Genomic DNA, 15,120 nt, shown 5'->3' with positions numbered 1-15,120 from the left:
ATCCGTTCTATTTAAGTATAGATATTACATTAATATATTAAATATTAAGGCACTTAATCAGAAATATATGTTATATAAACTATAAAATATGTCTTTGCAATGATGCAATTATTTAATTACTATCTCCAAAATCATATCCCAGTCTTAAGAATCCTTGTGAAACCGCATTAAAATTCATATTAATACTACCGCAGTTTTCCATCCTTATCACTATAAAATTTATTTATGAAAATCTTGAAAATAAAATGCAATTTTACTTACGGTTATTTCCGGCTGTCGTAGCAAGCATTTTCGGTTGTAATAATTCAGGCTGATATCCAAAAAATGATCCCAAATAACCCAACAAAGATGATGCCTTTGGTTTCGCCAGGTCAATAATCAGATTGTGATTGCCCGGTCTAATTGGCAGGTGAGTTCTCCCATAACCCTCCAAAGTCATTCCTCTATACATACTTATAACAATTTGGGGCCCTAATATAGAGTTAATTCAATAAACCAAATTCGATAGTTACAATTACTTACATCCATAGGGATTAGTTGATTTAAACTGGACGTCTATGGGGTAATTGAAAACCACTCTATCGTTGTTATTAACAACATTGGCTATTTGCGTAATGCCAGCTTCAAGCCCTCCGATTATTTTCCAGTCCGGTCCTGAACAGAATTCGTATTTGCAGTGGAAAGCTGATCCCGCCGAAGCCATTACTTCAGCAAACTCAATTTGCCCGGTTATTGACAGTAGAAATGTTCCTCCCTCTGACATTTCGATTGTATTAACATAAAAATGAATTTAAGTTTGTTTGTATTGAAAATCATTTCCGCTATATGAATGTAAATTGAAAAAGTCAGTTTAAAAATGTAGGCAACCAATAATTTGACCATGTAAATTTTTTTCTTATACTTTGAAAAATTAAATATAAATAATATTGGGTTATGTTATTTTTATTAGTTACAAAATAATAACAAGATAAATGCTTCTGACGGGTTGTCGATATTAATTCACATGATGGGTTGCCTAACTTTGAACGTAGGACAAGTTTTCGTATAAATTACTTGATATAAGGTTATTCCGGTTTCAAATGAAACGAGCGTTTATGGTTTTGAAGTAGTCGACAAAAAAGATGTTAAAATGCAAAGAAATACGAACCGCATTGTTGTACTACAATAATACCATTGTATACTGTATAGCTCGTAGGTGCGATATATTCAAATTGTTTAAACAATCAACTAACCAGGTCAGCAAGCAAGAAATCGAATTAAATGCTCTGTAATCTCGGTGTATTATTTTGCACAATGGAAAATTAGTGCATTAACATAAGAAGAGTCTTGTAAAAAAGGCGAGATACATATGTAGGTATTGCGTATTTGACAGCACATAAACAGTTTCATTAAAACATATTTGGGTTATGTAATTTCATTCGATATTGTGAAATGTTTGGATTAGATTAATTTCATCATATTTCATTCGATCTTAAATGAAATAAATCACTTAAAATAATTTTCGTAGAGTTATTCAGTATATACAGACGCTAATAATAAAATAATCAAAATTGTTTTTGTTGTTTAATTTGGAGATATCTGCCGTCGAAACCCATCAAAAACTTTTTGAATCTTACGGTGATGCTGTTCCGTCATATCCCAATTATCACTTTTAGTTTCCACAATATAAAAGTCGTTATTTTGTTGTCAATGACAAGGGCCTGGAGGACTAAAGAAGTTCGAAAATAATGAATTGTAAGACTTATTGGGGAAAAACTCAACACGAGCTCTCAAAACAATTGTTACCATACGAATTGAATGTGAAAGATATTTCTATCTCAACATTGCATTTTTATTATTTTTCATCATAAAGTAGCTGCTAAGCTAAGATGTAGTTACGTGTCAACTGGAAACCCAACTTATTATTGAACTGATCCAGAGAAAACCCCAGAACTGTTAGATTTTTTCATAGTTAGAAACTTAACATCCAACTATATGGAAGTCAAAGAAAACTTTAACTTAAGTTCAGATCACACACCAGTGAATATGATACTGAGTGAAAATATAATAAGAATAGAAAATAGAACGTTAACAAACAGGCAAAATCCACCGTTAACAAAAAAGAGAACGGACTCGGAAGTATTTGTTGAAAAATTGAATAATCAAATTCAAACAAGCTGATTGGAATAACGCTCCACTCCAGAAATTAAGAGTACAATTAAAGAAATTGCCGGCTTAGTTGACGCAGTGGTAAAGGCGACAGGACGGTCCTCCTGTTGTTGCGATAGTCGCGGTTTCGAATCTTGCTGGGGCGTGGTAGTAAATTTATGTTTGTGATTGTTAACATTTGTATCCATCCATAGGCAATTATCCATAGGCAAGAGTGTCAAATCCGACAAGGAAAATGATCCCAGTCACGCCAGTAACCAGGCTGGGTAAGACCGGATGTCTTCTGGGATGATCTCCAAAGTTGGTCACTCGTCAGTCGGTAGGCTCAATGCCGAGGGAGGTGGTTCGGAGTCCACGTTAAACTGTAGGTACAGTCCAGATAAACCCCCGTTGCTAAAAAGGAGACTTTAAAATATGTATATATAAAAAAAAGGAATTAATTATCCGGAAGAAATCAAGGAAATGGTAGGTGAAACACGAAAGTTACGAGAAAAAAATGGTTACGAAACAAAATAGAACGCCTAAAATAGAACGCCTAGAAATAAAAATATTTTAAACAATATAACCCAAAGGTTGAAAAGGGGAATACTGCAAATTAAAAGCAAATCGATAAATAACTACACGAGAAATCTAACCGACCACAACGAAAGAGATTATTCACTCTGGTAAGTCGCCAAATACCTATAACGATCATATCTACACAGTCCACCTGTACGAGACCTAGATGGAAATTGAGCACGCGACGATTAAAAAAAAAAGAAAAAAAAACCTTTAAACCAAACGAAACTGACATTGATTACAATTTGTCGAACATAGAATGTGAAAATTAAACGATTCAACTGGTTTCAGCGTGACCAGAAGTAAGCAAAATTATCACGGTTGACATTAATCCAATAAAATCACCAGGTTATGATTTAACACGTTCGCTGCCGATCTGGGATCAAATACTTACCCTTACAATTTACCTTTTACAACAATAAAATATTCCTAATAATGTTTTTTAACTTGTGTCTAATCTAGGTTTTAATATGTTTTAATAAAAATTTATTTTTCTTTGTGTCACGCTCCAGAGCGTGATCGGCACTGAGGTTAAATATTGTTGACGATGGCCGCATAACGAGGGAGCGCGTGGCGAATTAAAATGGACAGAATAGGAAAATACTTTGTTGATTAGAAGATATAATTTAATATACCACAACAAAAGTATATATATAATGGGAATGAATCAACTATAGAAGTAGGATAAAAAAATATTCAGCAGAAAAACGAGAAAAAATAACTGAGTAAATGTTACTAAAAACAAACAAAATATATATTCAAGTAAATTGAGAAGTCAATAAAAATAAATGAACGACCATAAGGTAATAAAAATTTTCACTAAAACTCACAAAATAAATAAAATCTCTATTCAGATAAATCATAAAAGGTCACACGACTTATTTTTGCGCAGTCTAAACAGTAACCAGAATATTCAGGACATGCAGTGCATAGATAACATAAATAGTGTCTTTTCTTTTTTTGTAAATAACACTTTTTATATGGTTTTCTTATTACCTATCCTGCTTTCTTCCCCTCTCGTATTTTTAAAACATGTTCACTGATAACCGCTGTGGAAGTAGGTTTGGACGGAGCCTTTAGTAACCTTTTTATGATAGACAAACGAACGTCGCAAATTGGAATACCATTGCTTGAATATTTATTGTAAAGTTAGGGCACGTTTCATATCCATTTTTCCACTTTTAGGACGAGAGGGCTCTGACATATCGATATTTTGTTCCCGCCATATGCAATTCTGTAATACATATGAATCAAAAAGGAAAAATCGAAACCAAGCACGTAACTATGCACGATGAACTAAATACAAAGCTTAGAAAGACCACCGCCACATATAACGTGCTGGGGCGCAATTGGCGTCCAATGAAAGCTACACATTACGCGCTAGCGCGTTATTGGCAGCGAACGTGTTAATAACAGGACAATTGCTTCAAAGCCATACGAAAATTACAACAGGCAAGTTACAATATAAATAATTGGACATAAGGATGGAAAATAAAAATTAACAAACGTAAATCCGTGTATGCGCAGTTCTATTCTGGATACAAAACTTTGCATGAAGGAACATGTAAAAAAGAAAATGAAAGAACGTTAAAATATAGGAAAATGTATTGGTTAATTGGAATTATCACTACATAATAATTTGCTATTATACAAGCAAGTGTTGAAACCTATATGGACATACGGAATACAATTATGGGAATGTTCCGTGAAAACTAATATAAATACAACTTTTTTTGAACAAAGTTCTGAAAAGTATTGTAAGTTGCACCGAGATACTATAGGACTGATTACTTACATCGAGACCTTAAGATGCCGACTGTCACCCAGGACATCAAGAGAATTACAAGGAGACATTAGGACAGACCGCACTCTTATGTCAATATTGAATTACACCAGAACAGGTCGCAGACTGAATAGAATCAAACCATTTGGTCTTGTGTAGGGTAGTGTAGGGAGGTGCATTTAATGGAAAAGCAGTATTGTTAAAATATAAACAATATTACACCAGAAACTAACATAGGGCCGATGAGTCCTTGTCGATATGTAACGGGTCAATTGAAAAATCCCCGACCTACCATAGTAAAACAATTTTTTTTGAAAAAATTAGTTTTTTTTATTCAACATAATTCCCTTCAAGGGTGATACACATAGCGACCTTCAAAATAGGCCTCAGTTTCGGCGATCACCTCTTCATTCGACGAAAATTTAATCCCAGCGAGCATTCTTTTGAGATCTGACAACAGGAAATAGTCGCTGGGGGGCAGATCTGGAGAATACGGTGGATGAGGAAGCAATTCGAAGCCCAATTCATGGATTTTTGACACAGTGCATTGTCTGAAAAAGGTCCAATAACACTATGTAATAGTAGCTGTGTTAAGTAGTCAATGAAAATTATTCCATGCGCATCCCAAAATACAGACGCCATAACCTTGCCAGCCGACTGTTGCGTTTTCCCACGCTTTGGAGCGGGTTTATCGTGTGCAGTCTGATGGAGGATGATGGAACCATGTTTCATCTATTGTCACATATCGACGCAAAAACTCGGGTTTGTTACGCTTGATCCTTTTCGAACACTGCTCCCACTTTGCACAGAGCTTTCTTGTACCCAAATATTCGTGAATAATATGATGTACATGTTAAGTTGATATATTTAGACGGTCTGCTATTTCATTTGATTTAAATTTACCGTAATTCAAAATCATTTTGTGGATTTTTTAAATGTTTTCGTCGGTAATAACCACTTTTGGGCGTCCACTGCGTTCACCGTCTTTGGTGCTCGTTTCATCACGTCTAAACTTAGCATACCAATCCTTGATGGTTGATTTTCCTGGTGCAGTGTCCGGAAACTCGGCAACAAGCCAAGTTTTTGCTTCAATTGTATTTTTTCTCTTAAAAAAGCAATATTTTATCAACACGCGAAATTCATTTTTATCCATTTTTTCACAATAACAAAAGGTGCTTCAGTCAAAATGCTATAATTCACAAACTAATTTATGCACGCATCTTTTGATGGTTAGGGCTAACTAAAAAACATATGGATTTCAAACCGGTTATTTTTCAATTGACCTGTTACCTAGAAATGCTTCAGAAGTGCAAAAATGAATCGATGATTGGACGCCAAACAAAAAATATGAAAAAAAAATGGAAATATTCTGTTTAACATACTAGTCAGGTTGCTCTTTTTCAGATAGATGAAGCATATCTTGGCTAGCACACATTTGGTTTCGAATTGCTGAAGAATCACGATCAAATGTACGTTGTAGAAAATAATGGAAATCATTTTAATTAATATATTTGAGTGAGTTCGACGCAATGATGAAAAAACTGAATTATTCCCAGAACATTTAGCTGACGTATTCCAACCGATTGATATGGAATCTACAATAGATATAAATTCTCTTTATCAGCCCGATGTAGCTGTAAATCTAATTTCTCCAATGAAAGTTTCAACAGAAATTGACAAAAATCTCAATCCGAAAAGGCTCTTGGAATTGATGATATTTCATCTGGGTTGTTAAAAGAGCAAAATGTAAAAAACGTATTAAACCATTTATAGAAAGATTTCCAGTTTGGATTTCGAAATCACCATTCGACAATCGACCAAGTGTATAGAGTAACAGCGGTTGTTGAAAAGGCATTCGAAGAAAAGGAATACTGCCTTGCAATATTCCTGGACGTCTCGCAAGTTTTTGACCTGGTATGGCTTTGGGATTAATATACAAAATGAGCAAATTTTTACCGCGGTATTACTATCTACTGCTGGCATCATATCTTTGCGAAAGAAAATTTAGAATCTCGCATGAAGGGGCATTGTCAATACTTACACCTAATTCGGTTGGAGTTCCACAGGGTAGTGTCTTGAGACCACTCCTATATCTGTTCTATACTGCTGATATCCCAACAACAAAAGAAACAGTACTTTGGACATTTGCCAACGATATAGTTATCATGGTAAAAGATGTATCTCTGTTTAAGGCTGTAGAAAAAGTACAAATAACGGTCAAAATAATCTACAATTGGACCAGAAACTGGAAATAAAGCTTAATAGCTCCAAATCTGCCCATGTCAATTTTCCAGAATCAACCAAATACCTCGGAATATATCTCGATGGTACGTTAAACTGGAAATATCACGTTAGACTAAAAAATAAAAAATTAAAATAAATTGTACTAAGAATATCGATGTAAGATGTAATTAATAAAAAATATATATTCTATACAAATTTTTACCAATGAAGGTGTATTTAATGTATAAAAATCATTAGAACACATACCCTAATATTATAAAACTAAGATAAAACGTAAAAATGAGTTTATTTTGATATTAGTGCCCTAGATTTTCAACGCATCATCGGTGTTTAGTCCTTCCTGAACTGACCATACTATGAATGAGACTCTTTCGACGAATTTTAACCATCAATTAACGATGGGGGATCACGCTTATGTCACGGTCAGGTTTATAAAATCAATTTTAATTCAATACCGTACAGTTTTATTGAGCTATAATGTACATTAGACCGCAATAGAAAACCGAAGAGAAACTTTAATTCATTTGCCAGCATGGAAACATATTTTCAAAGGTTTTTTTTTTTGATTAATAATTAAATTGAAGAATATACGAGATGCGTATGATAGTTCTTTAGAAGAAAAATATTTTAATAGCATTTAAACATTTTATTGTTGTTTTTATTACTGTTGCGATAGTCGCGGGTTCGAATCCTGCTGTGGCATGGTCGTCAGGATCAAACCAAGTCAGGATTTGTTGGGGGCAGGCGGGGAAATCGAGAGAAATCCTTAAATTTCAAATAAGGGGTGCACCTTTACTTGGCCTATCCATTGTAATACTTAATAAAATAACAGCGTAATTTATTGAGTAAATATATAACACTAAAAAGAGTAAAACAATATATTTTTAACAAAAAATTGAACTGACTTAGTTCATTAAACGTTAAAAAACAATCAAAATTAAATTTTTAACACAAAAAAACGTTTTAAAATAAAAGATGTACGTTATAATCTTTATAATAATGAAATAAAAATAAACAAAACCTTATTTAATCTATCTACTACACGTATTCAACTATATACTCACAATTTAGCTTAATATCTACTTAAACCCATTTATCTGTTTACAATATTATTTTAACTACTTCCAACTGATCATTTTGAAGTCGGTACCGAGCCAAAACAATAGCAAAATAATAATATAATTTTGTGACATATACACAAAATTAAAGTATGGTAAAAGGAATCTAATTTGTTCCTTGTACCGACTTATTTTTAAGAGATAATTAACAAGTCAATTAAAAAGTCGCCGGCCTGACACATTGATGGCGCTACTAGAATTAAATCCATATGTTTTTTAGTTAGCCCTAATCCTCAAAAGATACGTGTATTAATTTGACAGCTGTCGTATCATTAGTTTGTGAATTATAGCATATTAAGTGAAGCAACTTTTGTTATTGTGAAAAAATGGATAAAAAGGAATTTCGCGTGTTGATAAAATGTTGCTTTTTGAAGGGAAAAAATATAGTTGAAGAAAAAACATGGTTTGATGCCGAGTTTCCGGACACTGCCTCAGGAAAATCAACCATCAAGGATTGGTATGCTAAGTTTAGACGTGGTGAAATGAACACCGAAGACGGTGAACGTAGTGGACGCCCAAAAGAGGTTTTTACCGACGAAAACATTAACAGAATCCACAAAATGATTTTGAATGACCGTAAATTGAAATTGAACGAAATAGCTGATACTCTAAAGATATCAAATGAAAGCGTACATCATATCATTCACGAATATTTGGGTATGAGAAAGCTCTGTGCAAAGTGGGTGCCGCGCGAGCTCACTTTTGACCAAAAACAACGACGAGTCGATGATTCGGAGCAGTGTTTGAAGATGACCAAGCGTAATAAACCCGAGTTTTTGTGTCAATATGTGACTCCATCTCAGTCCGAAGTCCATTCCGACAGTCATGCGAGTGGACTGCACACAATTAACCCGCTCTAAAGCGTGGGAAAACGCAACAGTCGGCTGGCAAGGTTATGGCGTCTGTATTTTAGGATGCGCATGGAATAATTTTCATTAACTACCTTGAAAATGGAAGGACTATCAACAGCGACTATTACTTAGCGTTATTGGACCGTTTGAAGGACGAAATCGCTGAAAAACGGCCGCATTTCAAGAAAAAGAAAGTGCTGCTTCACTAAGATAATGCACCGTGTCACAAGTCAGTGAAAACGATGGCAATAATCCATGCATTTATTCTTCGAATTGCTTCGTCGCCTACTGTATTCTCCAGATCTGGCCCCCAGCGAATATTTTCTGTTTTCAGATCTCAAAAGAATACTCGCTGGGAAGAAATTTTCGTCGAATGAAGAGGTGATCGCCGAAACTAAGACCTATTTTGAAGCAAATGACAAATCGTAGTACAAAAAAAAATTGTATCGAAAAGTTGGATGGTCGCTATAATGAGTGTATCACCCTTGAAGGGAATTATGTTGAATAAAAAAACTAATTTTTGCCAGAAAACTGTGTTTTACTATGGTAGGCCGGGGACTTTTCAATTGACCTGTTAAGTTACAAAAAATGTATTTGTATTTCAATTATAAGTAATTCAAATACTGCTCAACCGTGTTTGTTGGCTTGTTTTAGCGTATATGACTCTCCATATGAAAAAGGTAAGAGGTACATTTTAATATTTCAGGTACAGCTGACTAAGGATGGTTTTTTAATAACGGACCTTGATTTGCGAAAGAAATAAAGTTCAGGGTTAAAAATAGCACCAATTTAACTCATTTTTCATCGAAATCTAGATACGTGCCGTAACCGTTTGATTTATGAACATAATCGGAATTTTATTATGGGTGCACGCTCCGATTTTTATGCCAATACCGAACTAATTATATTAGCCGATTTAAAATGTTACCACACACCGCGTTATAATACCTCATGTACCCCAAATACAATGAGCGATAATTAATTTTAATTAATATTAAAAAACGACCTTAATCTCCAATTTTCCATTCACCATAAGCAGACAAAAAAAATAACATAAAGAACACGCTCCTAATAATAATATATTTCGCGTAAGCTCCATATTGACGCCAACAATCGTTTTCTGTTTGATACATATTATTAATCAGACATGACCCAAATTTATCGGAAAATAATTACAGTTTTTTTTATTGATTTAACTAACTGTGAAACGTCTGTGATATGTTTTTTTCTGTTTGGAACATGGGGTAACTTGCGACAATACTTTTTCTATTATTTCTTATAAACTCAAAAGACTCTAGCAGCATAACCCTACTATTAAAATAGATAAATATAATTGGGCTGTTTTATTTAAATTAATTATATATATATATATATATATATATATATATATATATATATATATTTATATATATATATATATATATATTAAATATATATATATATATATATATATATATATATATATTTATATATATATATATATATATATATATATATTATAGATATAATTAAATTATCTTAAAGATAATTAATTAATACGTTATGAGAAAAGGATTATGATTTTGATCGTACGTACTTACTAAGAACTGAAATTTGGTTTTGGCTAATATTTGCAGGAATTCTACTTGGTGTGATTATTCATTAATTCTCGATAATTCTTTTGTTTTTCAACATTCTACTGCTTCTGGCCTTCCGGTTCAATTATTCAGTAATTCTTTCTTGTTAATTCTTTTAACTATTTGGTAATTCTAATACATTTTCTTATAAATTCTTTCTTATTTCTGCCTAATTTTGATGTACTTCTTCAGTCAATTCTTCATTCACTACGGTTTCTTGTCGAAATTCTTTCTTTAATCGCTTTCTTAAGATTTTTTTCTTCAATGATGTTAACAATATTTTGTGTGTCAATGTTTTAACAATAATTTCTTTATCAATGAATTTTTCAATACTTTCTTCAATCAATACTTTCAATAATAGTTTCTTCTAACACCCTCGGTACATGAAACCCCATTATCGGAAACAATCGACAACGAGCCGATGGGATACTCTTTTTTGATTGGCATGTTATTACCAGACATTCGATACCGATTCGATACTTTGTCTCAAGTCAATCCTTTTCCCATGCTATAAATATTGCAAAATCAGTTAAAGGTCTAATATATTAGACACCTAGACTATAAAACAGAAAAAATTTTACAATTTACGGGCTGTCCAAACACAAACAAACAGAAATTGTGTCGCAACAATGTTTTTAAATCCTTCCAATCTGAACTATCTTAAGATGACGAAAATAAAATTACTAGCTTCCTAAATTTGCCATTTCAACTACTTAAACAATTCTTAAGTTGCCACAAAAAAATCACTGTCAAAGAATCTCAGCAAATAATAAAGAGATTAATTATAAAAGAGCACCTAGATATGACCCAATAACCGGAAAAATATTACAGAAACTATCAGAGAAGGGGGTAAAATTATTACTATTCACATTCAATGCTATATTACGAATTAATTATTTTCCTAGCATTTGGAAAGTAGCTGAAATAATAATGTTTCTCAAACTAGGGAAAACACCAGAAGATGTCACCTCCTACCCGCCTATAAGTTTATTAGCGATAATCTCAAAATTTTTTGAGAAACCGTACATAAAGAGGCTCAATCAGAGGACAAAAGATATTGTTCAGTTGCGTTCCTAGGCATATCTCAGGTTTTTCATAAAGTATAGCATAAGGGATTGCAGTTTAATTTAAAGACAGAACAGATCGTCATTTTACTGCAAAACAAGGCGATGAACGTACTGAATTACATGTAATATATTCAAGAGTTCCGCAAGGTAGTGTACTGGGTCCAGTACTATATCTTCTACATGCAACGGATCTTCCTACAACAAAAATAACCACTATGGCAACATATGCAGACGACACTGCAGTTTTAGCCTCTCATGAAGATCCAGCCATACCATCAATTAATATACAAACACACCTAAATGAAAGACAAATGTGGCTATGTGTAAATGTGGTGGCGTATAAAAGCCAACGAAACAAAATCCAGTCATATAACGTTTATGCTACGTAGAAGAACATGTCCATCAACTATATCAACACCTAACTTGGAAGAAGCACATACTCGCCAAACGGAAACAACTTGGACATAAACTCCACCAAATGTATTGGCTTATCGGGCTCAAAACCAAGTTATCATTAGATAACAATATATTATCATATAGATCTATATCCAAACCTATTTGGTCATATAAATTAACTATGGGGAACCGATAGCAAGTCTAATATATCCATTATACAACGGTTCCAAAATAAAGTATTGCGTGCCATTGTCGGTGCTCCGTACTGTGTTTCAAATGAAGTGGTACAACGCGATATTCCTCTAGAACCAATAACGAGTGTCATTCAACGCGTTTCTGTGAAGTACTTCGAAAGAGTGTCAGCGCATCCCAGTGTACTCGCTAATCAGCTAAACATGCGAAGTGACAGTGAAGTGCGTAGACGAAAACATCTAATACTATCCGATCTGATTGTCGTATATACATAGATTTTAGAATAAGACTAATTAATTTAAATAGTATTTTATACAGGAAATCACTTAATGAAGTGATTTTCTACATGCCATGTATATATAATATAAACATAACAAATACTTATTTCCCTCTGGGCAGATTGTGGAACTACTAAGAACAATTTTTATTTATTATAGCAATCTAGCAGACAACACTAATAAGCTATGTGTTTTGATTCTAATTTGCTACGATTTGGACTTTGGACTTAACATCTATGTCCCTAATGTCCACTGAGTTTTACTTATAATTTCACTGAACTAGGTCAAATAGTTTTAATTTCTTTAGCCATGATCATTTGTGCTGGAGAACCTCAACACTGATGTGCTGATGGGGCCTTTGTTCATATATTTGGGCATTGTTATTGATAACGTTTCTACAGTTTTGTACCTTCAGGTCCTTACGCAGATTATCGTTACGAATGTACCATAGAGTATTAACAATACCTCACAGTACCTTGTTTTGGCATCTTGGTATGATATTTTTATTGCTTTGGCTGGCCCAACCCCAAAGTTGAACACCATTAATGCGTACTGGTTTCAAGGATCTTCACTGGTTCTTGTTAGTAAAATAAAAATTTGTCTCTACCTAATGACCAGTAAATTTTTTATACTTCGGATTTATCTTTGAATCAATTGCCAACTGTTTAAAAGCCTCTATGAACTCTATGCTTTGATCAATATGGTAGCTAATGTTCTTCTTATGAATGAATTTTAAAGGAAAATGTTTTTTTGAATAAACTCGAGTGAATGAGCAAGTTATTGCTAGGTTTGATAATAATTCGTTCAGCGGTTTCATCAATTTCGCATCTTCAAACTTCTCTACTGCTTCGGTACACTCATTGTATTCAACGAGACAATTACTTGATTTGCTACCCTCTATACTACCTTTATTATCATTCTACGCGCTTCAGTAGCATTTTATAGTGATACTAGCAATACTAGTGATCTTTACAAACTTAAATAATTCTGATTCTTAAATATAACTAAATGAGATATTATGGAAAGTGCCCGACAGCAATAGTGTAACTTATGTATAGTATAATAGTATAACTGCTATTTACGGTTGATAAAATTAATTAACATATTGTAAAGTGAACTAATATTATAGCCAATCGAGCTGTGATATAATTAATATCTTTAGTTATGAAATGTTTTGTTTATTTTAGCTTGCAAGAGGATTTATATCGTTGATTTGATATCGTGTGCTTAATTGCTTTTTCGCTATTTTACTTAGTTATTTATGCGCCAACGTTGGTGTTAAGCCGATTTTATGATATTTGTGTAATACTGAGAGCGCCCAATTGGGATAGATAGCAGTTTTGTAGGTTGTGGAATTTAGATAAAATTAAATTGATTTGTGGTTATCAGTTTTTTAAATAGTTAACATTTATTTTATCCTTAATTGATTGAAGGATTATATTAATTTATTTCGTTAAAATAATATTGCAGTTTATATTATCTTTCTTCTTTTTGATGCTTTAATATAAATAAGAATCATATTTTCTTGATTGATTGATTAAATAAACTCTTTTTAAAATTTCTTATAAAATTATACGTTAAAATATTAAATCATACTCTTCTGTCTATTAATATGTCATATATCTGTCAAATATGTAAATAATGATGTTTTATTTAAATAATTATAGTAGTAAAATTTTTCAAGTACATTATCTTCAAATCGTATTAAATATGTGTAACGGTGTTACGTATTTCGATTTTAGCGTAAAAGAAGAGTGTATCTGAGAATTTTGCTGGACTTTTTTTGTTAGTTGTAAATTTTGTTACGATACATTAAAAATAATCGTGGTCCGGTAGATTGAATATACCGCGACGGCGCGCGCCTTTCGAGTGTTAGATATATTTCAATCTTCTCAGTATTGGTTGGGGCGTCGTGGATCATTCTGTATCTTATTTATAACCGAACTTCTGATATTGGCATAGTATTGGTCTTCAACGCCTATAATATAAATGGTAATGTTCATAAGTTTTATATTAAACTATATATACAATACATGTATACACATATAGTAAAAATGACCTTTAAGAAAACAGTAAGAAGATGACCTATTACTTTACGAAACATTTTAAAAGAGGTAAAAAGAAAAATACAGCGTAATATTATATACAACTTCTTGTAGATACATTCCTTTATACCTCTTGCACTATTTACTAATTAATTATAATATAATAAAATTTGCAATAGAACATTTTTCCTAATAAAGAATATTATTCTAAAATTCATATTGGCTACTCTACAAACAAAAACTACTACTAACAAAAATTACTTATATAGACAGATTCAAATTAATGTTTTACCCATAACTCTTCTTGCCCATAATCACATCGATACTTCAATGGAAAATCCTTTTATGGAAATTACTACCTTAACAATTACTTCTTATACAGTTGTATATTAAGCTTCTTGAAGGTTCTTGTTACCTGAAAAATTCTTTAAGCAATAATATTTTTTTCTTTATTGTCATGTGACTTCCAACAGCCTTACAAATTCTTAAAATATAGATAAGATTGTTTAACATCTGTATTATGGATATTATATATTATGTGTGGAAACCAAAATCATTAAGTTGAGAACACAGAGAGGGTATGATCCTTTTTGTCATCGGCTTTAGTTGTGCAGCAAGCTCTTGGTGAAACTTTCGCAAACGTCTGATTCTTTTTCTGTTAAATTTAAGTCATTTAATTAATTTATCCTATTTGTAATAACTGAAACTAAACTTACCTTTGACTCTCCATATTTGTAAATTCTGTTAAAAAGCTGAATTTTATAAAAAGCCATATCAAACGCTTTAATAGTTAATCAAATTAATGTCCAACATTAAATCAGAGC

At 32.6% G+C, this 15,120-nt stretch overlaps 1 protein-coding gene across 2 annotated transcripts; it reads right to left on the bottom strand.

Annotated features, from left to right (window-relative positions):
* On the bottom strand, nucleotides 1-1,274 carry LOC143204912 (B9 domain-containing protein 1). 2 transcript variants are annotated; one of them, XM_076417882.1, is made up of 4 exons: nucleotides 1,148-1,274; nucleotides 523-756; nucleotides 262-471; nucleotides 1-210 (listed from the first exon to the last, which is right to left on the bottom strand). In XM_076417882.1, the coding sequence occupies exons 2-4, from the start codon at nucleotides 701-703 to the stop codon at nucleotides 113-115; spliced, it is 489 nt and encodes a 162-aa protein (XP_076273997.1). In that variant the 5' UTR covers nucleotides 704-756; nucleotides 1,148-1,274; the 3' UTR covers nucleotides 1-112. The 2 variants fall into 2 exon arrangements, with proteins under 2 accessions (XP_076273997.1, XP_076273989.1); XM_076417874.1 differs by lacking the exon at nucleotides 1,148-1,274 and having other exon boundaries at nucleotides 523-820.
* Nucleotides 1,275-15,120: the final 13,846 nt, after the last annotated feature.

This window comes from Rhynchophorus ferrugineus, unplaced genomic scaffold (genome assembly GCF_030347505.1).
Source record: "Rhynchophorus ferrugineus isolate W39M unplaced genomic scaffold, kcgeb_rfMv2 rfM1, whole genome shotgun sequence".
Classification (NCBI taxonomy): Eukaryota; Metazoa; Arthropoda; class Insecta; order Coleoptera; family Curculionidae; genus Rhynchophorus; species Rhynchophorus ferrugineus.
The sequence above is the reverse complement of the archived record's forward strand: the minus strand, read 5'-3'. Positions and strand labels throughout refer to the sequence as shown.

Excerpts from the sequence above, each read along its gene's own strand:
- LOC143204912 (XM_076417874.1), bottom strand. The coding sequence starts at position 763 with ATGTCAGAGGGAGGAACATTTCTACTGTCAATAACCGGGCAAATTGAG. Across the intron at positions 472-522 it reads ATCAACTAATCCCTATGGAT|GGCCCCAAATTGTTATAAGT; the intron begins GTAAGTAATTGT and ends ACTCTATATTAG. Across the intron at positions 211-261 it reads TACGACAGCCGGAAATAACC|TGATAAGGATGGAAAACTGC; the intron begins GTAAGTAAAATT and ends TAAATTTTATAG.